Genomic DNA, 27,914 nt, shown 5'->3' with positions numbered 1-27,914 from the left:
ACATATAAAATCTGATTTTATCATTGCTCAAATTTATGTTGATGATATAGTTTTTGGGTCTACATCTAACCATGAAGTGCAGGTATTTGTTGATCAAATGAAAAGTGAATTTGAAATGAGCATGGTTGGTGAGCTTAATTTCTTTCTTGGTCTTCAAGTGAGACAAATGGAAGGAGGTACATTTGTATCTCAAAGCAAGTATGCTAAGAACCTTGTCAAGAAATTTGGCCTTGAATCGGCCAAACAGGTAAGTACTCCTATGAGCACCACTCTGAAATTAACAAAAGATGAGAATGGAGTAAAGGTAGACACTACACTCTATCGTAGCATGATTGGAAGTCTCTTGTATTTAACTGCTAGTCGTCCTGATATATGTTACAGTGTGGGAGTGTGTGCTAGATATCAAAGTAATCCTATGGAATCTCATGTATCGACGTAAAAAGGATTATTAGATATGTTAATAGCACTCCTGATTATGGAATTTGGTACTCGAAAGATACCAATTCAAATCTTGCTTGTTTTAGTGATGCAGATTGGGCAGGAAATGCTGATGATCGAAAGAGCACAAGTGGAGGGTGCTTCTTTCTTGGGAATAACCTAGTTTCGTGGCATAGCAAGAAACAGAATTCCATCTCCTTATCCACTGCCGAAGCTGAGTACATAGTCGGCCGGTTATTGCTTGCACTCAACTATTGTGGTTGAAACAAATGTTGATTGATTATGGGTTTGATTTGGGTGTTTTGACTATTTTTTGTGACAATACTAGTGCCATAAATATTTCCAAAAATCCTGTTCAACACTCTAGAACAAAGCACATTGATATAAGACACCACTTTATTAGGGAACTTGTTGAAAATAAATCATTGCAATTAGAATATGTTGATACTGAAAAACAATTAGCTGATATTTTCACAAAGGCCCTAGATGCAAGTCGCTTTGACTCCCTCAGAAAGTCTTTGGGAGTTTGCATTGTTTAATTTTATCTGTTCATCATTCGTGTACAGTAGTGTTGTGTGATTCTTCTCTAGCTCTAAATCTTCTATCATTGTTTTTGACAAATCATGTTTATGCTTTTGGAATATAATTAGTTAGGATCTCTGTCTGATCATACTTTGTGATGTTGTGTTAAAAGATTCATGTTACTCTTTATTTGTGTCTGGGATTAAATAATGTTCTTATACAGAGTTGAGCAATTTTTGTTTCATGCTTGTCAGGCCCCTTGCTGGAATAGAGCTACCCATACTGAAGTGTGAAAGCCATCTGATGAGTAAGCTGGAACATTGTAATTAGCAACTATGATGAGGATGCACTACCATAGAAAAGGGCTACCTTCAGTATGGTGTGAAAGCATCCAGTTGCGGGATCAATTTGAAAAAGGCGAAAATGAAAAATCATGCCAAGGACAATGATCCTATTTTCACTGCACACACTTATGTCTGACAAGTGTGTTCAACTCTGTAAGTCTCCTCTATTAAAATTAAATTAATAATCCTGGCTCACAATTCTCAGTAACATGCATATCTTTTTCCTCAACATCAATTAAGTATGATCATCTCATGAGATTCTAATTAGTTATTTTCCTTGAAAGCATAACATGTAATCTACTTTGTCAATTGTCAATGATATTTGATTTCTCTGCTTGATTCGAATCACATATACTCACTGTACACATTATTTTTTTAGTTTCGGTTTTATGTTAAAAAAAAATTAAATAAATAAAAAAAAAAAAGGAGGCGTGTGACTTGCTTCATGGGTCAAGGAAAATCTTGTGCATAAATGGTAAGTATCAACATTCATTCTTTCTTTGATTTATTATGATATTTTTCCAAGTAAAGATTAATCTTTATATGGTAATGTGTCTTTATTCTTGAAAGATTGCTTTATTTTTGGAAAAATTTGTTGGCATTTCTAGTTTCCTTTTATTTTTTTTAAAAAAAAAAGGAAAGGGGAAAGGAGTTGAGAAGTGGGCGGTTTCCTCTTTTGGTTCATGGGCTGGCGGTTATCATTTGAATTTTCAAAATTGGTTTCCTTTTTCTTGTTTTGATTCCAAGGTTATATAAACCAAATTTTGTCACTTATTTCACCACCTACCCGAACCTCCTTCTTGTTTCTTTGTCAGACACTATTCATCTTCTCTTTCAGTTTCAAAATGGTGAGAACCAAGAATCTAGGGCACTCTAAAAAATTAGAAGAAACCGTCCCAACTCCTTCTAGTGCACCCCCTGCTGCCTCAGTTCCTCCTCCTGCTATTGCAAAGCCTGGAGATTCATCGCTTCCCCAGCGTGAATCTCAAGCCGAGAAGCCAAAACGTCCACCCAAGCAAGTTGCTCGCAAATCTGTAAGGCCCTATCGCACCTGGACGTCGTCGTCTGAATCCTCGAAGGAATCTCCTCCTCCATTGGCTGTTCCTCCTCCTGCTGCATCAATGGCTGGCACCACTCCAACAGGCCCTTCCACTCGAACTCGAGCCCAGCAAGCCTCGGCTGAGAAAGAACTTCAAGCCTCTCAATCTCGAGAGAAGTCTGCTCCTCCAGCCAAGAAGAAACTCAAGACCAATCCTCCCTCGGCCTCCTCGAGTTCCAGCTCAGAAGAAGAGGATCCAATGGAAGTCTCTTCAGACAAATCAGTTTCTCTGCATACTGAGAAGGACAGTGAGGACACAGAACTCGAGCCAGAGCCTCCTCGTTCAAAACCGCTTCGCAAAGAAGGCCTCTGTCGTCGCCAAAGGCAAGCAGCCCATGGAAGATCCTCCATCTGGTAATATCCCTTCCTCTATCTCTGGCTGTCCAACTTTTTACTACCGAGACAATGAGCGTGACTGGAATCTTTATGCAACTCGTAAGTTTGAAAGTGAGAGGAATTATGATTTGCATGCCCATCGTGTTTATGGTATTGTAAAGTTCATCCAATTTCATCAATGGGAACACACTCTTACTGGTTTTATTGGATTCATTGCTAACATTATTAAAGAATTTTATGCTAATCTTACTGATGATTTCCTTGATGAGAACTCTAGACTGTATAGAAGAGTGTATGTTAGGGGTCATTGGTTCTCATTTTCTGAAAAGGACATTGCTCAGGCCCTGCAATTGCCTGAGAATGTTTCCAATGCTGTGATGTCCATGGATCGTGACTTGATGCACTCTGAACTCACTGGTGCACGTTCAGAATTGAAACCAGGGGAGAGTCTTCGAATTACTCACCTCACCTTTGCTCATGCTTCCCTTATGCGGTTTGCACTAAGCAATTGGGTTCCAAATTCGAACAAGACCGTGGTGTCTCAAGAAGTGGCTACACTCCTATACCGCATCACCTCTGGAACTTCCATTGATCTAGCCTCTCATATTCTCAACCAGATTGTCTCCTTTCGAAGAGGTAAAAAGCCAACCTTCAAACTTGTGTTTCCAAATTTAATCTATAAGGTTTTATCCTCTCAGAAGAATGTGGCCCAAGCACATGAAACACTTGAGCCTCCCATCACTGGCCCTACATTCCAACCTTCTGAGTATTTTGATGGTGTGTTCCAAAAACGGCCAAAGGGTGGTGCTGCCGCTTCGCCGGTGCAAGTTCGAGCTCGCTGCCGCAGCTCCTGGAAGTCAAGTCAGAACTTCAGAATGTGTACGCTCGTCTTGAAGCAATGGCTGATGTCCAGCATGACATGTCCAGGCAACTGTCCACCTTAATTCAACTCTCCAAACATTAAAGTGTTATAGTTTGGTTCTTTTTACTTAAACTTTGGTTTATTTTTGTTCTTTGTTTACTTTGGCACTCCGATAAACAAAAAGGGGGAGAGATATTATATTTTTTGGTTTGTGTTGCCCAACTCTGGACCCTTTTTTCAGGGGGAGTTGTGGTTTGTTAGTACTCATGAACTTAATGTTTAAAGTTAGCATGTTCTTTGTGTTCATTGTGATATTCGATTGTGTTACTCAGGGGGAGTAGTATTGTTTGCTCTTGCTATCTTTGCATTGCAGGTACTTTATGGAAAAAATTATTTTGTTCATCTAAAGTGCCAAAGGGGGAGATTGTAAAGTCCTTTTTTGGCAAGTTAGGTGACAAAATAATTTTTCCTTTTTATGGTAAGATTGCTTTGCATTAATTTTCGAAATCTTACCTCTTTTATTCGGTTATAAGTTGCCATTTTCCTTGTTTGGAAAGTTGCACTTTCAGCTGAACTTTCCTTTGTTGAAAACTGCTCAAAAGAGAAGGAATTCTTTTTTGGAAAGTTGTCTTTTTTAGGGAAACCTTGTTTATTGCCTTTTCCTTATTGATTTCGATTGTATCTTGATACAATCAGAATATCTAATCTGTTTTTGGCAGGAATCAAGCATTGAAAGAAGATCGGACCCGATTTTAGTAAGTTTCCCGTTTCTCGCGTATCCGCTTCGTCGGCAACCGAATCCGATGTAGCGGATCGTGTTTCTTTTGGAAAGTTTTTTTGTACAAAATTGCTAATTCGAACTTGTGGTTGCCTCTTTGGTTTCTATGATCTATAAATAGAGCCTAGTGAGCAACCATTCGAATTACCTCTTCCAATATTCATTTTTTGCATTTATCTTTTGTGAGAAGAGAGTGTTTCTTTGTTTTGTGAGAGCCTAGTTGTTCACCTAGGTTCTAGTTGTTCTATTTCTGTTCTTACTCTATCTTAGAGGTTGTGAAGAACTACTTGACTGAACAAGAGATTGGTCTTCGGGAGAAGACTTGATTAAGCCTTACTTCGGGAGGAAGTAAGCACTTGGTCTTCGGGAGAAGACTTGCTAAAGCCTTACTTCGGGAGGAAGTAAGCACTCACACTTCAAAGACGAAGGGAGTTCGGGCTTGAAGGTGTTTCAAGAAGTCAGATTCATAAAGTGGATTACAAAGGATTGCGGCAATACTTTAGAGGGAGTCTAAACTTGTTTAAGTCAATTGTCTTTGTAATTTTGATACTTTATTAATTGATTTCATTCTCTGGGCGTGGCCCCGTGGACTAGGAGTGTTCGTGAGAACACTGATACCACGTATAAATCTCTTGTGTCAAGTTATTTATTTTTCTGCAAATATTTTATATTCTGCCTGTTCAGTTTTGCTGTAGCAGAATTACTTTCTGCTGCTGCAAACGCTTACAGTTTTTATATTTTCGTATATACAACTGATATTTGCAAAAACTCGGTTTTTCAATTTTGTTAAGCGCTAACAACACTACTCATTATCTTGCTCGTAGTGCTTGGATGAGTTTTTAAAAACTCTTAAAATCGCTCACTACACAAAACAATATTTGTTATATTTTTTCTTATATAATGATATTTATGTATGGTAACAAATTTTTTTGTCACAATTTTGAGGCGGTGAGCGTTCGGGGCCCGAGGCGCACGCTTGGCTCACCTACCTTCAAGGCCAGCCCTATTTTCTGTCAAACTCTACAATATTTACAGGCATACTAAATAACATTTATGTTGTTGATCTTATGTGTGGTACCACAAATTATTTTCCAAATTAAGGTTACAAGCTTCTCTTTGATGATACATAAAAGAGGAATTGTGTCATGTCATATTGATATTGTAAGGAAATAAAAATGACAGAGTTACAGGTCAAGTTATTTATTAACTAACATTACTATAAAATTATGTGATATTATTGTTCATTAACACAAATAAGGTATCAAACGAAAAAAATAAAACATGATGAGAAAACTAAGAGTACATAAAGTTGCAGGTTTTCAATCTTTGACATGCATTGTGTTATTGAGAATAATCTAGCTAATATAGACATGGATACTCTAGCTCGGTTTGCTTTATCGTTACATATGAATATAATCAATAAACAAGCCTAGATCTATGTCCACATTAATTCCACATATGAATCCAAATTTTAAATCTTTTTCCCCTCAACAAAATACTTAACAAATGAGAACATATATATCATGCTATCTCTACACACAAATAATAAATAAAATAAAAAAAAAAAGGAAAACACATAAGTTAAACCCAAAATTAATCATAATAAAATGAATTATACATTTTAAGAATGGAAACAAAAAGAACACACACCTAGACAACCTGGTTGGAATGTCACCATCCAAAACTACCTGAAAGGAATTACTACATACTTTTCACAACATAAGGCATTGTAAAGAAATCTATGTCGCCATGTTCATAAAATCCAAGCACAACCAACTAAGAAGGTAGCAACATATGAAATGATTCCACTGCTACCAATGCAAGATGATTCTTATTGTCACATATCAATGAATATTATATGCATTGCAAAACCCATTATCATCTTAGCAACAAGATGTTTGCAGTTGATAATTTTTAATAAAGAGTTATTTGTCATGTTTTTTTAACTTAATTTTTGTGTATTTTGTTTATTTTTTAGGTATTTTCTTTCCTTTCAGTGTTATTTTGTATTTTTGTGTTCTTTTGGGTAATTTATAGTTGTCAGTGATAATTATAAGTTTTATTTGAGTTTTGGTAAAGAAAAGAGTTTAATAGAGAAAATACAAGATTTTGCTAAAATTTTGCAAGGAATTTGCTGCAGCAAAAGTAGCAGTGACTGAATGTTGAAATTAATATAGAAAAAAGATGACGTGACAATTCATTAATTGATGTGGCAAAAATTAGCTGAGGTAGCATGAATACATATGAATTGTGGCTAATTTATGAGGAAATTTCTAGAAAATTCATAAGGTTTATGTGGAATTAATTTTATGAAATGTATTTCTATGGAAAAGAGGGATAATATTACCTAGCCTCCATTACACCATTTGGGGGAACACAGTTTCATAGCAGCCACCATTATTGAAAATACTAAGGAAATAAAGAAAAAAAAGAAGAATAAGAAGAAAATGAGTGCACAAGAAAGAAGGAAGAAGGAGGAGTCATCCACATTGTTTCTTCTACTGCTTTAATCCTTTGTATTTTATTTTTATACTTCTTTATTTCATTTGGGTATTGTTCTATATAATCTTCAGCATGAACTAATTTTCTTGTAGTTAGAACTTTTAATGAATCTTGGATTGTGAATTTTATTAATGTTTTATAAATATTTTTGGTAATAAGTTTTGTTCATTCAAGGATGCTTAATATTTGTCTACCTACTTTTGCTTGATCATCAATTGTAAGTTGTTAGCTAATCTTGATTTTTTTAAAAAATAAGATTAGTAGAAATGCTTGAATGATCCAAACCTTGGAAAAATGTGATGTGTAGATGGTTTAGAAATATTTTATTTACCTTGTATGACCCAAGGAAAATTGATGCTTAATTTGTACTCTCTAAATGGTCAAATAGCCCATACATCAAATGAGCTACTCTAAAGTTATTTTAAAAAATGGTATTGTAGCTTCTCTAAATGTAGCTACAACTATTCATTGAGTTATATTTATTTTATTATTATTTTACTCTCTCACTCCTCTCTCATACTATCTCTTTATTTATTTTAATGATTTTTCTCTATAATTTTATATAAATGTGTATTGAAAATAATAATATTTAAATGATATGAAGATAAAAATAGAGAAGCTGATGTATGATATAATGTAAAAGTTTGAGGTAAAATAATAATAAAAAAAAAAGAGTAGAGTTTTAGAAAGGTATTATAAAAGATAAAGTAGAAAATCTGTTGGGAGTGCTCTTATCACTTTATTTAATTTTAGCATACAATTCTAGTAAAAGTTAATTGCCAAATTTTTGACTTTCCCCTGAATTTTTTCATTTTTCTCATTCTCATTTCACCTAAATAATAATTAATTTTAGTCTAAACTAATTTGTTTTATTCAATTCAATAATTAACTATAAATTACACCAAAAATAGATCAAAGCAAATTAATATAGGGAATTTCACTTATTAAGTAAAATAATATGAAAAAAAACCAATCAAAACAATACGAACAAAGAATACACAATATAACTGACTTAACTGTCAAAAAGGACAGCAAGTATTATTAGGTCCTTTAGCCTATATAAAGAGACTACTCCTCTCATTTCATAAGAGAATAGAAACACAAGAATAAGTGCAAGAACAAGAAAGACACAACACAATAGAGAGAAGTTTGAGAGAGAAATGGAGAGAGATATCTGAGAGAGAGAGGGCTGGGATTGGGAAATTGTATTGAGCAACATTGACGATTATGTTCGCTCGAGTTAGTAAGTTAATGAGTATTGAGAGATTACACCATAAATCATATTTCCTTATAGCTTCTGAGAATGATATCTCTAATTCTTATTATCAAAAAACAACACTACCTCTGGGGACTCCCGTTTTGTATGAATTTTTTTACATTTTTTTTTCTTTAATTTATTATTATATAATTATTTTTTGAAAAATTATTTCTTTTGTTTTTATATTTAAATATCACAAAAACAGCCCATTTCATCAGTGGCTTTAAATGTGATCAGTGTAATAAATATGAACAATTACAATTCTTCATTCAAAAATGGACATTACAAAATCTGTGTAATCTGAAGATGAATGTCAGTATACATATATATATATCTATATTTTTGTTCATTGTTTTCACGAAGCTTCGGTCTCAAGAAACATATTTTCCTTCAAAAATGAAAATGGGTTAAGGTGGTAAAGAAATGATGATGGAAGGTGGGGAAACTTCAGATACGAGAATGCAAGATTTAGACTCTGCTGATGATGGCTTCACTCAGACTGTGTTTTCTTGGACTCTTGAAGACATTTCTAATGAAAATATTTATAAGGTTCTTTACTCTCACTCTGTAACTGTATATGTTGATTGTCGATGTTGGTCTTTTCTCTGCTTATTAATTAGTATCATCGTTCACACCTTTTTGTTTGCCCTTTTTGTAATATTTTATTCTATAATTCTTCATTTTGTTTGTTTTTATAATTTTAAATTGGGAAAATTACATGTGGACACGTTTTTTTCCATTTAATTCTAATAATAACATTTCTTTTTAAATTATTGAATATACCGTTAGTTTTACCGTTTTTCATTTTATGCCATTTCTTTATGTTTTGGCTTCTTGAGCACGCTTAGTGGATGAGGAGGTCATGTCAAAGTGGGCGCGCAGGCACGTTTTTCAGTTTTTGAATTTTTTTAAACTTTTACCCAAAAAGTGGGTTGTAAACCTCCCAAACCGCCTCTATTTCTATCAATATAAGTGTTATTTTATTTTTTTTTTCCTAATTTCATTTCTTCTCTCTAAATGTTTAGTAATGGTGAAAACACGTTCGTCTACTTCTCCATCCGCGTCCTCCAAGGCGATGAATCCGAAGAACAAATCAAAAGAAACAATGTCTGAGGGTAGTGATAGTGGAGAGTCTGATCTTTCTTCGAAGAGGAAGAGGAACAATGCTGGGTCTAAGAAGGGGAAATCTGCAGATCGTCTGTTGAAAAAGATGAAGCAGGTGGTTGAAGAAGACGATGTTGAATATGATAGTGACGATTTGGAGATTGGAGTTCCAGATAGTATTAAAGTATATATAATTTATATTTTATTGTAATTTGTTTGGTTTATTTTCTGATTTTTGGTTTGATGGATTTATGGTTTACAGATTTGTTTTTGGCTTTTTGTTTTTTTTTGTTTTTTTTTTTTTTTCAGTTTTCAACTTAAGTTTTTGCATGTGTTTTTTTTTTCTTTTGTTGATTTTTGGTTGTCTTAGGGTTTTCTATGGATTTTTTATTGTTTTTTGATTTTTCAATAAATTTTAGTATATACATTTCAAATATTAATTTGTTTTTGTAATTGTTATGTTTTCGGTTATTTAGTTTGTTTATTTTTGGTTTTCAATTTGCATATATAATTTTTATTTTATTGTAATTTTTTTGGTTTATTTTTTGATTTAATTTTTGTTTTGATGGATTTATGGGTTAAGATTTTTATTTAAAATGTATATAATCTATTTGCATGTGTTTTATTTTTTATTTTTGTTGATTTTGTTTGTGTTAGGCTTTTCTAGGGATATATATTGTTGTTTGTTTATGTATTAGGGATAAAGCTTAATTGTATAGTGATTGATAGGTAGTGGTGTGAGGTCTCTCGGGATTCCTAATCTAATAGTAGACAGTACACATTGACACTAGTAAATGAGTAAAATACAAGAAGAGATAAGACAATTTTTATAAATGGGTTAAATCTGTGTTGGTGTATTCACTTTATAAGTTTAATTTTCCCATTTTGCAAAAGCAAAATTATTTAATTAGTGTTTTAAATTTTTAGCATTTTCATAAGTTTTCACATTCGATTCAACTATAATTTTTAAATATGTATTGAATTTATTTTTTTTAGAGAGTGAAATGTTTGGTCTATTTGATTTTGTGGTTTAGTTTTGGTAAAATAAGTATACGTATTAGTTTATTATATATAATCAGAAAAGTGATTCTAGATTCTAACCGTTGTGTAGTAAGGCTTGTTAAGTTATACGTCTTTATTTTTGTTTTTCTTGACTTGTTTTTTTTTTTTTAGGTTGTTTTGTTTTTTTTTTTTGTTTATATAGTTGGGATGAAGCTTATTGAAGTTATTTTTTTTAGACAGTGAAATGTTTGGACTATTTTGTTTTTGTGTTTTAGTTTTGGTAAAATGTGTATACGTATTAGTTTATTATGTATAGTCAGAAAAGTGATTTTCTTATTATTTCTGTTTACATAATAGTTTACAGTATCTGTATGTTGATTTATGTGTTTATTTCTTTTGTAGGAGTGGGAGCAATATTTTAAACCTGAGAGTCAAGTTAAGGATTAGATGATTTTCTTCCCTAATACATTGGAGAACAAAGTGATTGCAAATATCAATGCTAAGTTGAGCCCTGAACAAATTAGGCTTTTTTGTAAATCATGTTTTGGTCATTTGTTAGACATGAAACCAATTTTATATCAGCCTCAGTTATTACATAATGCTCTACTTAGGGAGGTACATCAAAAAATGGGAAGGAGATGTGGTTTAAGTTTGGTTGTGAAAATTTTAGGTTTAGTTTGGCTGAGTTTGCGGTCATAACTGATTTACTGTGTAATGGTGATAACGATATGAAAAAGTATGCAAAAAGGGAGAATGCATTTGTCGATAAGTATTTTTTTGAGCAGCAAGTTACTCATGGTGCGGTTGAACAAAGATTTATGTTTAGTGGGTTCAAGAGTGATGAGTATGCTGTTAAAATGGCAATTTTGTACCTTCTTACAAATGGGTTGATTTGTAGTCCTGCAGTAAAAAAGGTTTTTGATGAGTTGATGAATATTGTGGGGCTTGGTGAATATGATAGTTTCCCTTGGGAGAAAATTGTTTTTGATCTTACATTGCACAATTTGATGATTGCTTTGAGGGGCAGAAAAAGAACAGATTTGTCTGATGATTCTTGTGGTAAGGGAAAAGCTAAGGTGAAACGCAAACAGACGAAAGAAAATAGTAAAACATACAAGTTACCTGGTTTCCCTTATGCGTTTATGGTCTGGTTATATGAAACCATTCCTTTATGTCTTAAGGCCTCTATATGCCAATATGATGCTTCGGAAGAGTATAGGATTTGTAGGTGGTCAAGTACTGGAAATCCTAACTGCAGGGAGCCTGAATAGGAAAATTTTCATGTCATCAAAGGTAAATAAATATTTATTAAAATCATGTTGTTGTTTCTGTTTATTGCTGTGATATATTTTTGTAAACTTATCTGCTTACTTTTCTCATTTTTTATTTGTAGCTGAAAGCTCAAGCTATTCTCCCCACTGATGTTGAAAGAAAGATGATGAAACTTGAAAGTTTTGATTTCCCCGTGGTAGAATCTTCTGAAGATGATTTTGATGATGAGCCATTAGAAAGGAAGCATTATGAGAAAGGTGACCCTTCTAGTATACAGAGAAGTTATGGTGTGGGGAAGTCTGATCTAGTAGAGTTAAGGAACAACGTGAAGATGCTTGTTGGTAATCAAACAAAATTTGATGAGTCTTTGAGTTTGTTGAAGAATGAGATGAAGTGTAGTGTTAAGGAATGTGAGTTGAATATAAAGTCTTATTGATGCAAAAATTGATGGAAGTTTGAAGTTTTATTTGGACATGAAGTTCAATGAGTTGAGAAATTGTTTTATAAGTGGAAATGATGGTGGAAATGTTGTAGTCAGTGATGAGGATACTTTTAATATGGTATGTTTTACATATTATTTTTATTTGATAGTGTCTATTATTATTGTTTGTTTGCTATTTTTATTTATTGAGTATGTGATTAGTTATAATGCTGAGTTTTTATTGTGTGTCTTGTATTTTATTTCAGAATGATGATGACCTTGTTTTGACAAATGAAGAGGAGCTAGTTGTGGAGGTAATATTAGTTAAAGAAGAAACTAATAAGTTTACTGTTTTTTAATTAGTTGTTAGATTAATTATTGGTTTTTATGTAAACTGTTTTTATTATTTTTTATAATTTTTTTTTCTAATGTTGTTTATTTTTTTTTGTGGTATCCTGTTTATGTGTAAACTTTTTTGATTATTTTTTATAATATTTGTAATCTAAAGTTAAACTTTTTTTAGGTTGAAAAAGTTGAAGATGAAATGTTGGTAGATAATAAGGTAACTTTTTTAAATTTTAATATTGATGTAAATTATTATGTAACTTATTAGGATTATTTTTATTATTTTGTAGTGTAATGTGAAATTATATACAGGTTGAGGAAGTTTTAGATGATACGATTGTAGAGAATAAGGTAACTTTTTTTTTTTTTTATGTTTTTATTGTAGTTTTAGTTTTGTAGTTTACTTGTTATATTTAAACATCAGTAACAATTTGGTTTACGATTTATTTTTTATTGCGAGAATGATGGTGGCGAATTGACCTACTTTTGATATAATGTGTTTTATTACATCACAACCTAGTGATGATAATGGGAACGATGATAAGAAAGAAGTGGTTGATGATGATCATGAGATGTTCAAAAACGGGTCTAACAAGTTAAGGGAAGATGATAATGATGGCGATGACAAGGTTATAGTTTGTGTTTTATTTATATATTTTGTTATGTGAGTTATATATATTGATAATTTATTTTTTTATATTTTATTTTGTTTTTTTGCAGGGTATTGGTGGTGATGAGGTTGGTGCCAAGGAAATTAAAGGTGGAGGTAATGTTGGTGCATCTAGTGGTGGAGTGAGTCTTTGGTGAGTCGGTCAAAGAAGGCAAGGAGGTAGTTGGTGGGGGTGTAAATGAGAAGGTTGCTGATGATAAGGTGATTTATGCTGAAACTAAAGAGTGTACTGTAGCTGTAACTAAAAAGTTGGGTGATAGTCAAGGTACGGAGGATAGTATAACACTATTTGCTTTAGAGAAGATCAATGATATTGAGGAAAAAATTGCTAAGGTATTTTTATGTTCGTGTTTGGTAATTGTTATGGATTATTAGAGTATTTTTTTTTTTTTGAGTTGTGTTTTATTATTTTTTTTTTAAAACTGTTTTTTTTTTGTAGGGTAAGGTGTTGCACAATGAAATAATGGCTCCTAATCAGAGGAATAATGCAAAGGTTCCATGTTATAAATGTTTAATTACGTCATTTTGTTTACGTACTTATTATTGAAACTTTTTAGTTTATTTTATTATTATGATTTTTATTTTTTAAATTTGTGTTTGTTGTGTTTGTTGGTAGGGTTTGACTGTGGATTTTACGTCTAAGGTTGTTAAAAGGCCTGCAAAGCCTGGATCTGTAATGAAGAGTCCTTACACAACAAATTTTGGTTCGGCCAGCAGTGGTAAACCAACGGGTGAAGTGTATGGATTGTTTCCGTTTTCAAATGGATTGATGGTCATGCCAGATGAACTTCAAGTTAAATCATTTGAGCAATGGTTTAATGTTGGTTTCAATGATAAAAACAAATTGAAGAAGTTCAAACAAGAGTATCGAGTATTGAAGGTGCTGTTAAATTTTGTTGTTGTGAAGGTTAACGATAAAATATGGTTTTACGATCTGAGAACCCGGGGAGGAATTTATCATGTTCGGTTAGTATTTTTCTTATGATATATTAATGGGATTTGTTTTTTCTGTTTGTTTTGAGTTTTTTTGTGTGTTTATAATTTATGTTTTTTTTTTATGTTCTACGTGGTGCAGCATATTGATGTGTGCTTTTATTACTTGAGGAAGCAAATTAAGTATGACAAAAGTGTGAGGGTTGCTGCCAGAATCTCTGATTGTTTTTTTGCAGCCCATATATTTGATTTGTACAATAAGTTTTGTGCAAATGATGAGGATATTAATGTTGTTCCTCAGGATACTAAGGCAGCTTCGTATATTGCGGGATTTGGTTTGTTGTGTGGTAAACCATGGTTCGTTTTAGATTTCATGCTATTTCCAGTCAATGTAATGGCTTTGGCACATTGGATTTTGTGCATCTTTGACATCAAGATGAGATGTCTTAAGGTGTGCAATTCTTTGAGGGGTGGAAAGTTTAAGGACAGTCGTAGTTTTGTGAATGCATTTGCTGTTATTTTGCCATTTTATTGTCTCATGTGGATTTCTATGGTCGGAGGTCGGATATTGACAAGAGCACTCAGTATTTTAAGGGAGTGAAGGATACAGATCCTTTAGAAATTGTTTTTATAGATAAATTGCCTCAACAAGATCAATGGTAACTATATTGTATACTTTATTATTTTTTTTTTATTAACATTTTAGTTTACGATCGTTCTGACTGTTATTCTTATTCTTTTTTTTTTTGTAGTGACTGTGGTGTATTCGTTATAAAGTATGCTAAATACTTTATACATGAAATGATCAACAATGTCCCCAAAACTTTGAATATGGATTTCGTTCGAAAGAAGATGTGCGTTGAGCTTTTCGTGCATGCTATGAAGAAGGAGTTGAATGGATATGAATCTGGTTCAGCGTTTACTAGAAAGATGCCCAAAGCTACTAGGGGAGCTTTGAAGATTGGATGATTAGTGTTACAATTACTATCTTTAGTTTGGACTATATTGTTTGTATTTTTCTAATGTTTGTAATTAGCACATGTAGTATTTTGCAAACTTTAACATGTAGCTTTTGGTTTTATGTAACTGTTGTGTGTGCAAGGTTTCTTTTGGTTTGGAACACTTAATTAGGTGGTGACATGTTTTTTTGGATGGTATATGAACCTTGTATGTTATGGAACATTATTTTGTGTAAATGAAATTTTTGTGTACTTAAGCAACTAATTAGTTTACGTTTTTCGATCGATGATCAATCTAATTAAAATTGATTTTTTTTTCAGGAAACAAATCACTATCATCAGATAATTTTCTTGTGTACATATCGATATGAGAGGGTAACAGGTACATATTTTTTTTTAATTGGTGTGAGGATACGAATAGGTAATAGATATATTAATTTTTTTTAAAAAAAAATGCACATTAATTTTCATTTGAAGATCATCATAACAAAATATAAAACCTAAAATAGATGGATATGGGTAACATGTTTGTTTATTTTTTTGACAAGTTTTTGTTTTTGTAAAATCAGAGGAACCATTATGTTCATAATAGTCTAAGACATAGTACTAATGTACTACTTATTACTGTAAGTATCAAATGTTGTGAAAAAAATGTTATTTTTTTTAAGTACTGATGTTCTTTCTCTTTCGTGTTGGCTTTGGAACTGGTGCAGTTTTGCACGATCTTTTGTTGTGTCCTTTTTGGTTGCATGCCCCACATTTGACCTGTGTTTTTGTTTCCAGCACACCTTTGTACCTTTCCCTGCTGGCCTCTTGTGTGTTGGGGGTAGAACAATCATATCTTTTATATGATCTGGTACATCCCAAGTTGTAGAATCTGCTAGTGGGAAGATATTATCTTCATATGTTGAGAAAAAAAGTTTTTTTCGTGTAGTAGTATGAGCAGTAGCTGTAGCATGATAGATTCTTTTTTGTTAACACAACCATTGCATGTGAGCAAGGCATTTCATCATATTCAAATTTTTGACAGCTGAAGGTTTTTTTTTCCAGGTTTACTATGTATGAGTCGGTACAATCATGTACTTTGTATACAACCAGATTTGATGTTTCCACCTGTGCAAGTAGTTATATTGATTGCATGTAAAAAAAAATTTAAGCATGTTTATTGGTATACAAACGGGTTTGATTTTGGATATGCAGCAATAGACTAATAAGTTTATTTAATAACTGTATGAGACAATAAAGTGATTTTTTTTCAGTAATGAGTGCAAAAATAAACCAGTACGTCTATTTCAAATAAATATGGAATAATTTTTATAAGGCAGATATGTTACCTTGTACTTTAAGCTCATATCTCGTTCTTTACGTAGACTTTTCTCTGGTTTTTGTGCCAAGTATGTGAATGTAGACAATGCTATATTCTTGTTGTCCCAATACCATTTTTGAACCAAAGAGTGAAGACATTATAGTAAAGTTGCTATTGGTAACTCTCTTACTTCTTTGAGTGCTGCATTCACAGATTCTGCGATGTTCGATGTCATTGTTTTGTATCACTTGTTTTGGCTGTATAACCTTGTCCACTTACTGTTTCCAACTTCGTTGACCAGATAGTCTCTTATGCCGCTATGAATATTGTCTAAATCTCTCATGTTTTTTTTTTCATATTCAGCAGCATTGTAAGCTTTGGAAGCTCCATTGAATGCATTCTTGAGTTCATCTCCACCATTTTTGAACTTGGTCTTGGTATTTTTTAGCAAGTGGTAGCAACAAACCCCATGCATGAGGTTTGAGAAGTTTGTATTTGCTGCTTTCGCAATACTTTCATGTCTGTCTGAAATAATGCACTGCCCTTCTCTTTCACTGTATGATTCTTTTAGCTTGCTGAAGAACCAGTTCCATGAAGTGTCATTCTTAGAGTCTACTATTGCAAATGCTAGTGGAAATATGTGTCTATTTGCATTTTGTGCACTAGCTATTAATAATGCTGCACCATGTTGATTTTTTAAGAAAGTACCATCCGTGACTATTATTGGATTGCAGTGTTGCCAACCTTTGATGGAAGCACCTATTGCGAAGTATAGGTATTTGAAGTGGCCATTTTCGTCTGTGACAAGGTCTGTGATTGTTCCTGTAATTCAATAAACCATTTAGTATATTATATTTTATAATTTTGTTTGGAAAACTTGGTTTTAGGGTTGTCAAGTAGTACCTGGGTTGCATTTTTCCATCATGTATAAGATTCTTGGTATTTCAGAGTACGATTCGTGTGGACAGCATCTTGCATCTACAATAGCTTTTTCTCTAGCCCTCCATGCTTTTTGGTAAGATATGGAGACACAATAGTCATCTGCCATGTCATCCACTATTTCATTTGGTGTGTAGTCTCTCTTTGGCTTTACAAATTTGGTTCTTATTACACTACCAATCAGGTTGCTTGTTGCATTAGGATGGTCTACAGATGTGACATCTATTGAGCATGTATGAGAATGCTGAATCTTTCTGATTTTGAACATGTTTGTTTTTCCATGTTTTGATGCCAAGAAACTCCATGTACAATTTTCATCGATGCAAACTAGCTTATAGTCAAGTTTGGAGGATCTCTTTACCTTGAAGGGTTGATTTCTTCTTATAGAGTATAGGCTGACAACATTTTGTAGAGTTTCTTTGTTTGAAAAAACTTGTCCAACAAATATGTTATCAACATGAGGATCTGAGATCACCTGACTTGTTGCTTGCTGGCTTGTTTCAATTGCATTTTCAACTTGATTGATTACGAAGTCTGCCATGTTTTGTGCATACTCTGTCCTTGAAAGTATAGCTTGGGTGATTTGCATTGTATGTTCAGAGTAGTCGTGATTGATGGAGTTGTTACCAATATTTTCTGTTGGAATGGCTGTCGAAAGGTTTACCATCATAGGGTATTTGGTCTCATCATCATCTTTTTTTTTTTTTTCTGATTTGTTCATAAAATTTGCAGCCATTGTCATCTATAATCTTCATGGGTGGTATTCCTAATTTAATTTGGAATTGAACATCAATGTTTTGTTTACTTCTGTCCAAACCCAAAGTAGAACATATTGTTTGTGCAAGTAGGTTGTAAGAACATTTTGATGGTATTAATATCCCTGTCACTTTAAAATGTTTGTGTAGTTTGTTTTGTCCACTCATTGTCCATTATAAAATATCATAACTGTTCTTGGATCTTCCATATCAAACTGTCATCAATCAATGCAAATGTAACTTTTGTTATAAACAGTTTTGAATATTCTAAGTATTTTTTTTTTTGTTGACAAATATACGTATAAAAATGATTTTCTCACATAATTATTGAAAGTATTTTTGTATAATAATCAGTTATGTATTTTTAATTTTTATAATTACCTATTTTGGTAGCTTTTGGTGGTGCGATTAGGAAAGGCAGAGGAAGACGATGAAGATGTACATGTCGTCGATTAAACTGCGGAAGGTAATTTTTGCTTAACCTTTGATTTTTGATCGCATTTGCTGTGTCGACTGTTTGGTTGATATGTCGTAATGTTGTCTGATTGCTTCGTTGGTTCTGAATTAATGTTGATCGGCTAGCTGTGACTTTTTGTAACTGAAGCTTTTTTTTTGTTCTTTAATGGAGATTTTTATTTTGAGAGAAGTTTTACAGCTGTGATATTGATTTGTATAATCGCAGGGAAGCGATTTTGAAAATCGTTATTGCAGTTTTCAAAATCGAAATTTGTTTTTAGGATGTTCGATCGGTTGTCGAACGAAACCTTTTTTTTTTTGTTCGTTAATGGTTTTTTTTTTCAAGATTTGATTTGAATTCTCAGATTTTGAATTATAGATTTATAGGTTTCCTTTTTTTTAATATAAATCACGCGCTGTTTAAGAAATTCAATCCCTTGATTTTCGGATGATTACAGCGCGTTAATGAAACGAGATTGCAGGCTGGGTTTATTTTGGATTTACGGTAGGGGTGATGACGTGTCACGTTATTAGGATTGCATTAGATTAATTAACGTCATTTATGTTAATAGATTGTAAATTACGTATATATACGAAAATTTCTCATTTAAATTTTCTTGAAATTCTAATGTGTGTATTCTTAATTGTGATGACAGAATTCTAGACGCATGGATTAGATTATGAAATAGGGGAAAATCCATTTCTAGTAATTGCTTACTTTTGATGCAAGTATGAGATTATGAGATTAATAGGTACAAATGTCGTTTATATAACTAAACTAATTTGTTTTGTTTGTCTATGTAGTTTGAATTTAGTCCTCATATTCTTTTTCCTGCTATGTAAGCAAATCATTTCTTATGTGTATATATTATTGGTACATTTCAAAATTTCTTATGCTTCCAAATCTCACTTACTATAATTTGTGAGTGTTGACTATAAAACTCTTAAAAACAAGCTCATTGAGCTTTTACCATTCATTTTGTTTTTGTGTAGAAGTTGCAAACTTCTTTACTTAACTAATAAACTTTGTTTCTTTGTAGGTGAAAAAAATTCCTGAATCATTTGAATCGGTTCAGAATTATTTGGGATCTTTTGTGTACCCTTTGTTGGAAGAAACTCGAGCGCAGTTATACTCAAGTATGGACACGCTGCATCATAGATTACCTTATGCCAAGGCAGTTGCTTTTGAGAAAAAGTTTATCAAGTTCAAGTTGATTACTGGAGGAACAGATTCAATGATAAAACTTTGCCTGGAGACATGATGCATGATTTTAGTGAATGCTAAACCAGAAACAGGAAGATTATGGGCCTTTATATCAGTCACTGAGGATGAGAAGGGGAATGATAGTAACTCTAATTGTACTACTAATTTCAAAGCCAAGTCTTCAAAGAAATTTGAACTAGATATGCAGATGAAGACATCATTGTTTGTTGTTTTCCTGGGGAATTTGACCACCAACAAAAGGGTTTGGATTGGAAGGCATTGCATATGTCATGCAATCTTGACATATGCATGCAATATGAATGAGTCTCAGACTAGTGCAGTTCTTGCTTGTCTTGTCTTCACATGATACACTGCAAGAGCAGAGATGGTTTTGAGCTTATATGGGGTCCACCTGGGACAGGAAAGACGAAAATCAATGCTACACTTCTTAAAGATCAACTACACAACTCTTATTTGTGCACCAACAAATGTTGCAATAACTGAAGTGGCTTCTCGAGTCTTGACTGACACCAACAAAATCACTTCAAAAGTACAACCTCATACATACTCACTCGTAGTAACTCCTAATGTCCCCCACTTGTTCTAACAGAACAGAACAAGTACATATCATCTTATAAAAATAGAAATAATTACATATACACTTGTGTGTACAAATGGATGTGATCTTCGATCCACCAAATGAAAAATCCTTCTCGATTGAATTGAAGTGGGTTTCTTTGATATAATCCTAGATTTTAATCAAGTAAAACGATAGAGAAGTACCACGCCATACCTATTTCAACCGAAACCCTTGTCTTGTCTTGTCGAAATCTTCCAAAACTCTCACATTATTGATTGCTGCGATCTATCTTCCTTCTCTCTCTTATATTGCCGATCGCATTATTGATTGCTGTAAAAATATGATAAACAACAACGATTATGATCATAATTTGAATGAAGAAGTCGGTGTTAATATTTCCGTTGAAGTTTTGGTTTATGAACTACCTCAACTTGATGACGACGACGACTACGACGACGACGACGACGATGATGACGACTTTGATATGAATGATGTTCCAATTTGCTTTGTGGCGGCAAGTGAAGAGTCAATCGAGAAATTAGAAAAAGTTTGGGTTAAAGATAATCCAATTTTTTGTTCGATTTGTTTGGAGGATGTTTCGGTTGGTTTGGAAGCTGCTAAGTTACCATGCACTCACGCGTATCATGAAGGATGTGTTGTTGAGTGGCTACAAGTTAGTAAATTTTGTCCAAATTGTAGAGTCGAGATAGTTTAATAATCATGTACTTAACAAATATTTACTCATATATAAGCTATGTTTGGACCATTTTAATTATTATATTATGAAGTTGTGTATTATATAAACATCTTGAAGGAGTTCATTAATAAAGTTTTATGATCCGTTTTGTTTAGTGAGTATATTATTATTTTTTATTTTAGTGGTTGCTTCAAAAACTAACGATATTCATGATTCTATAGTATTATGTTTAATGTAGTTGTTTTTTCTTGTAACATCATTTTGATCATTACTAAATGGATGAAAAATATAGGCTTTGTTCGCTAACAAAATGAAAACAAAATTTAAGCAACTAATTCAATTCTTACTATTTCAGGTTTTTTTTAATTAAAAATTTGAAAACAAAATGAAGAAGTGGATATTTGGTATCTTATTTTTTATTTTATTTTTTAATATTGTAGTTTATTATTTACCTCTTATAAAATACATAAAATACTAAAAGATATACAAATAGTAGTTACTCCATTGTTATTCTTGTCTCATTTATTTGTTGAACTATGCAATTAAATAAGTAAATTTTTAATTAGTTCTATTTTCAATATTGAATTTTATTTTGTTAAGCACTAACAGCACTGCTCATTATCTTGCTTGTAATGCTTGGATGAGTTTTTAAAAGCTCTTAAGATTGCTCACTACAGAAAACAATATTTGTTATATTTTTTCTTATTTAATATTTATGTATAGTAACAAATTTTTTTGTCACAATTTTGAGGCAGTGATCGTTCGGGGCCCGAGGCGCACGCTTGGCTCACCTACCCTCAAGGTCAGCCCTATTTTCTGTCAAACTCTACAATATTTACAGGCATACTAAATAACATTTATGTTGTTGATCTTATGTGTGGTACCACAAATTATTTTCGAAATTAAGGTTACAAGCTTCTCTTTGATGATACATAAAACAGGAATTGTGTCATGTCATATTGATATTGTAAGGAAAGAAAAAAGACAGAGTTACAGGTTAAGTAATTTGCGGCATAACCTCCTTAAGTGGTCAGGTTCTTGCAAGTAACTCCCAATTTTAAAATTTTGGTGGTAAAACCTCATAAATCCAAGTTCTGTTAGCACTTAGCTATTTCCATCTATTTTGTTAACTGCCATGGTGGAATGTATACGTGTACACAGTGTACATGTGGCACAATTTTATTGGTCCACATAAATAAATATTTAAAAAAATAAAATAAAAAATAATTATTTTAAAAATAAAAAATAAAAAAATATCTTTTAGTTTTATTTTATAATTAGAATTATAATTTTTTTATTAAATTTTGATATGTACTAAATAATATTTTTTAAATTTTTTATTTTGTTAAAAATTCACTTTAAACTATTAAAATTGTTCGATTTAAGGATTTTTGTCTAATTTCGTTCAATTTTGTTAATATAGTGATTGTCCACACACTAAATTGTGCCTCTAAATTTTGATATTTATTAAATTATGTCTTCTAAATTTTAATATGTACTAAATTGTACTTTCAAAATTTTTATTCACGTTAGATTTTTTTTTAGTAAAATTGAACAAAAATTTTTAAATGTAACAATCTTAGCGATGTCGAGGCCAATCTCTGATTGTTTTCATCCAATTAAAATGGATCTAAAGGAGAAGCGATCTACATTATTTCAAGAGCCTATACTCATAAAGAAATGACTTAACCCACCATCAGGACGCCTCAAATGTAGAATGGATGAAGCAATTGTGTTATCGATTTAAGTAATCGGTATTACGAGAGAAACTCTATGAGAGATATGGTGGATATTACATTCATCATTGTTCAGGGCTATATTCAACTACAAGAAATTGATGCTCTCACATCCTTTTATTTCTAAAGTGGCTGGATATGCAGTTTCTTTTGATTTCATTGATGTAAAATTTCTTAAAGTTGTTTGAGTTTCTTTTATTTTACAATCTTGTATCCAATTTTCTTAAGGCACAAATCATTCATGTTTTTTGATTTGTTAATGCTTTTTGGTGGATGTTGATTGAATTTGGTTGAAGTATATTTTCTTTCTCAATTCTGTTATCTATAATGATTTTATATCAATATAACAGTTTTTATCTCACAAAAAAAAAAAAAAAATTACTCACGTTAGATTTTTTTTAGTAAAATTGAACAAAATTTTTTAAATGTAACAATCTTAATAGTTTAAGAAAAAATTTTAATAATATCATTTAGTATATATGTTAAAATTTATAAAAATTTAAATTTTAGGATTAAATAGACTTAATTTATTTAATATTATATTTTTTTTATTGTTAGAGTGGAAAATCGAATGTGATCACTGTAATAAATATGAACAATTTATTCGAAAATGGACATTTGAAAAAAATTCTGTGTACTGTAGATGAATGTCTGTACTCGTACTCGTAAGCTTTCATATTTTTGAACAACTTCCAATCTATTGTAAGTATGTACTTACCTTTTCTCCCTTCACATTTCGTTTTCCTTCCATGGAAATCATACTATTCTCTGTTTTTTTATTTATATATATAAATATATAATAGACCCATATTTTTGCTACGAAGCTTCGGAGGCAAGAAACCTATTTTCCTTCAAAAAATGAAAATGGGTTAAGGTGGTAAAGGTTTGTTATAGAATAGAAAAGGACCTGTAAGGAGATGATGACGATGATGATGGAAAGTGGGGAAACTTCAGATACGAGAAAGGAAGACTTAGACTCTGCTAATGATGGCTTCACTCAGATTGTGCTTTCTTGGACTCTTGAAGACATTTCTAATGAAAATCTTTATAAGGTTCACTCTGTATATGTAACTCTGTTTATCCATCTTCATATTTTTGTTAGGGTTTTTTGGGTTTTGTTTTTGTTTTCTTTTTTAATATGCATGTTGGTCTTTTTTCCCTGCTTGTGAATTAGTTTTCAACTTTTTGGATACTTGAAGCTTTGTTGTTTGACCTTTTGGTAACTTTTAATTGTGTAATATAGAGCTTGAATGAAATAGGGGAAAATATATTTTTGATCATGTGAATGTGATATGGGATCTTCATGTTTTACATTTGATGTGAACAAATCCTTTGATTGTGCTTTTTTTTTATGCTTCCAATCTCACTTACTATGATTTGTTGGTGTTAACTGAATGTTGACTAAAAAACTCTTAAAACACAAAAACTAGTTTAGCTTTTTACCATTCATTTTGTGTAGACTTTGCAAGCTTCCTTACTTAACTAGACCTTTGTTCCTTTCTAGGTGGAAAAGATTCCTGAATCATTTCAATCGGTTGAGCATTTTTTGGGATCTTTTGTCTACCCTTTGTTGGAAGAAACTCGAGCGCAGTTATACTCAAGTATGGACATGCTGCATAGATTACCTTATGCCAAGGCAGTTGCTTTTGATGAAACTAAGCCTCATGGAGAAAAAGTTTATCAAGTTCAAGTTGATTACTGGAGGAACAGGTTCAATGATAAGAGCAAACAGCCTTACAAAACTTTTCCTGGTGACATCATGATTTTAGTCAATGCTAAACCAGAAACTTTCTCTGACTTAGAGAGGACAGGCAGATCATGGTCCTTTTTATCAGTCTCTTGTATCGCAGAGAATGAGAAGATGGATGATAGTAGTTCTACCACAGAGGATGGGAACGGGAATGATAGTAACTCTAAGTCTTCTACTAATTTCAAAGCCAAATCTTCAAAGGATTTGAACTAGATATGCAGATGAAGACATCATTGTTTGTTGTTTTCCTGGGGAATTTGACCACCAATAAAAAGGATTTGGAAGACATTGCATATGTCATGCTGCAATCTTGATATGTTTGAATATGTTCTAACTAATCGTTCATGGGTAAGCCTTTTACTTTTGCCGATCCTGTTCAGTTAATATCATTCACGAGGAAGAGATCATTATAGTTAGGCCATGTTTAGAGTATGAATATTTGTAGGGAAAAGGAAAAAAAAAGTTGGGGAAATTTATTATTTAATGTTTGGAGTTTCAGATAATGGGACGGAAATTTCATAAAAGGAAAAGTGAGGGAGACTTTAAACAAAAGTTATTTTATTTTTCTCATATTTTGTGTGGAAATCTGAGACTTTTGGCTCTCTTTGTTGTATTTCTCAATCTAATTTAGTTTTCACATTCCATTCACGACTAGAGCGTATTTATGTATGTTTTTGTTATATAGTAAAGAGATTTTGGAGTAGTATAATGTGTGCTTGTATATATATATATATATATATATATATATATATAGTTGATTGCTGCTGGTATATATGTGAAAATAAATTTTAGAGTATAATAGAAGTTCAGGTGTTAATCTTCTGGCTTTTGTGCTGATGGTTTCCATAAATCATGCTTCATCTGTTTCATTTCATTTAAACAGGTTAAGGGAAATTGTATTACCTGTCCTGAGGAGAATTGTTGCAGATCTGATGAGAAGTTAGTGAAGAGTCTATCTTCCAATATGAATGAGTCTCAGACTAGTGCAGTTGTTGCCTGTCTTCACATGATGCTACTCTTCTTGTTTCCCTCTTAAAGATGAACTACAGAACTCTTGTTTGTGCACCAACAAATGTTGCAATAACTGAAGTGGCTTCTCAAGTCCTGAAGATAGTTACAGAGTCTAAATCCATGTTCTGCTCATTAGGAGATATTCTTCTGTTTGGCAATACGGAGGAACTCAAAGTTGGCTCAGATGTTAAAGATGTATTTTTGGAATATCGAGTTCAAAGGCTTGCGGAGTGTTTAGGTCCGGATGGTTGGAACCATTGCTTTCCTTCCATGATAAGCTTACTTGAACGTTGGGTTTCTCAGTACCGTGTTTTCCTGGAATCTGAATTGATAAGAGAACAACAAGAACAGAGCTGTGGAACTAATATTAAAGAAGAAATCATAGAAAAGTTCAAACCATTTCTTGATTACATGAGACAAAGGTTTGCTTCCACTGTCAAGCAGTTGAGAAAATGCATTTGGATCTTTTGTACGCATTTACCTCAAAGTTTCATTTTGGATCAAAATTTTCTAAACATGACAACCCTTACTGTGTTACTTGATAGTTTTGAAGCACTTCTGTTACAAGCAAGGTATGTATATACTTTTACTTCTCTTTTGCTTTTCTTAATAACTACACTTTCATCCTGATTTTGTAATATATGATTCCTTATCTACAATGCTTTTTTCTGAACAGATTTCTTAGGAAGCTAGTTTTGGAAGAAGTTTGTTTCAGAGGTTGAGCGCACTGAACCATTCAAGACATATCCTAAATATTCAGTACAGAATGCATCCATCAATCAGTTCTTTCCCAAATGCAAACTTCTATCATAACCAGATTCTGGATGCGTCTAATGTTAAAAGGAAAAGCTATGAAAATCGTTACCTTCCAGCATCAATGTTTGGCAGTTATTCTTTTATAAATGTTGTTGGTGGAAGAGAGGAGAAAGATGATGATGGGCATAGTCTAAAAAATATGGTTGAGGTTGCTCTTGTCGTCAAAATACTGCAAAATCTCTACAAAGGTATTCATTCTTGTATGCATGTTTAATATTCTCATGTATTAGTTTATCTAAATATTGATTAACTAATGGACAAAAGTAATCTCAGCTTATTTATTACTATCATTGTTACTGATTTGTACTAATGCCAATTTGCAGGGAAGCTGTATATCATTGTACACATTGTTATGCCAATTTTAAAATTTCTTGTCATGCCATATTGTTTATAAACTGATAATATATATATATATATATATATGTATTCATATATATCCTACTATTTAAATTTTAAAAAATTATTGACAATGGAGTTTTTTTTTTCTAATAAGAGCATAAATCATAAATTTTTAGTTGTATAATTGTGATTTCGTCACATTTGGTTTTTTACACATCATGGCATGAGACCAAAGCTAAACTTAGTATTGGTGTGGTGTCTCCCTATTCTGCTCAAGTTGTTGCAATTCAAGAGAAGGTTGGAAAGAAGTATGACTATATTAATGGCTTTCGAGTGAAAGTGAAAACAATTGACGGGTTCCAGGGTGGGGACAAAGACATTATACTAATGTCAACCGTAAGATCTGATATAGGCCAGACATTATACTAATGTCAACCGTAAGATCTGAGCTAGGTATGCCACTGATGTTTTTCCCCAAGCATGTTGTTGCCTGGTTTTCATAAGTGTGAGTAAAAAATGTCTGTTCTATTGATGTGTCCAGGCATTGCTTGTGGATACTTGGTAATGAAAGAATCCTTGCTAATAGTCAATCTATTTGGGAAGCTCTAGTCATTGATGCAAAAAAGCGTCTCTGTTCTGTTTCTATAATGCTGATGAAGATGTGAGTTTGGTGAAGGCTATGTTAGAGATAAAGAAAGAGCTTGATCAATTCGATGATCTTCTTACTGCTGATAGCATGCTTTTTAGTAATTCGAAGTGGAAGGTAATTTTTAGTGCTCAGTGCTACGAGTATAGGATAACTTAGATGCCCTGTTCTGTCTTTAGCTGCATTATGTCCATTCCCTGTTGTCCCTTGAATTTCGGTTGTATTGTTACAACAATTATGGTTGTTACAGTAGTTATGTTAGTTATAGTCAGTGGGCAGTTTGGTCAATTCAGTAAGTGTCTGTACCTATATATAATCTGTACTCTTTCCTTTATTTCAATGTATGAGAAACTATTTTAGATAATTCATTTCTTTTAACATGGTATCAGAGCACATGTGTTTCTCTACCCCTTCTTGAACTTCGTTGATACTTGATTCTCTTCTTCCATATCGTTGATCGTTCATGGAATCCTCTCCGACTCTCTCTTCAGCAACCGGCCGAACGCAGGTACTAGTTCTGGTGGTGCACCGTTCACACCCGTTGTCTTCTCACACAAATTGGCTACCAAACTTGATCATGATAATTACCTGTTATGGAGGCCTCAAGTTCTTTCCGCCATTAGAGGCCACAAACTCCAGCAATACATCTCTGAGAAATTTACTCCTCCACCTCAATTCCTTTCTGAACAAGATCGAATTACAGATAACTTCAACCCGGCATTCTTGGACTGGGATCAACAAGATCAACTCTTGTATTCTTGGCTGCTGTCTTCTATGACAGAACCAATTCTTACTCGAGTCATTAGCTGTGAAACATCTGCAAGATTATGGTCA

General features: G+C 32.6%; 3 protein-coding genes across 3 annotated transcripts; 2 read left to right on the top strand and 1 right to left on the bottom strand.

The window, feature by feature from the left end:
- Window positions 1-16,395: 16,395 nt before the first annotated feature.
- Window positions 16,396-17,826, bottom strand: LOC133031493 (uncharacterized). The gene is made up of 2 exons (XM_061105004.1): window positions 17,055-17,826; window positions 16,396-16,973 (listed from the first exon to the last, which is right to left on the bottom strand). Exons 1-2 carry the CDS (start codon window positions 17,824-17,826, stop codon window positions 16,396-16,398), a joined length of 1,350 nt encoding a protein of 449 aa, XP_060960987.1.
- Window positions 17,827-20,425: 2,599 nt separating this feature from the next.
- On the top strand, window positions 20,426-20,800 carry LOC115723388 (E3 ubiquitin-protein ligase SIRP1-like). The gene has a single exon (XM_061105003.1). The coding sequence runs from the start codon at window positions 20,426-20,428 to the stop codon at window positions 20,798-20,800; it is 375 nt and encodes a 124-aa protein (XP_060960986.1).
- A 1,679-nt stretch (window positions 20,801-22,479) lies between these two features.
- LOC133030996 (uncharacterized) lies at window positions 22,480-26,564 on the top strand. The gene is made up of 3 exons (XM_061104172.1): window positions 22,480-23,570; window positions 24,023-24,616; window positions 25,152-26,564. Exons 1-2 carry the CDS (start codon window positions 23,436-23,438, stop codon window positions 24,479-24,481), a joined length of 594 nt encoding a protein of 197 aa, XP_060960155.1. The 5' UTR covers window positions 22,480-23,435; the 3' UTR covers window positions 24,482-24,616; window positions 25,152-26,564.
- The last annotated feature ends 1,350 nt before the right edge of the window (window positions 26,565-27,914 follow it).

This window comes from Cannabis sativa, chromosome 9, assembly GCF_029168945.1.
Source record: "Cannabis sativa cultivar Pink pepper isolate KNU-18-1 chromosome 9, ASM2916894v1, whole genome shotgun sequence".
Taxonomy (NCBI): Eukaryota; Viridiplantae; Streptophyta; class Magnoliopsida; order Rosales; family Cannabaceae; genus Cannabis; species Cannabis sativa.
The sequence above is the reverse complement of the archived record's forward strand: the minus strand, read 5'-3'. Positions and strand labels throughout refer to the sequence as shown.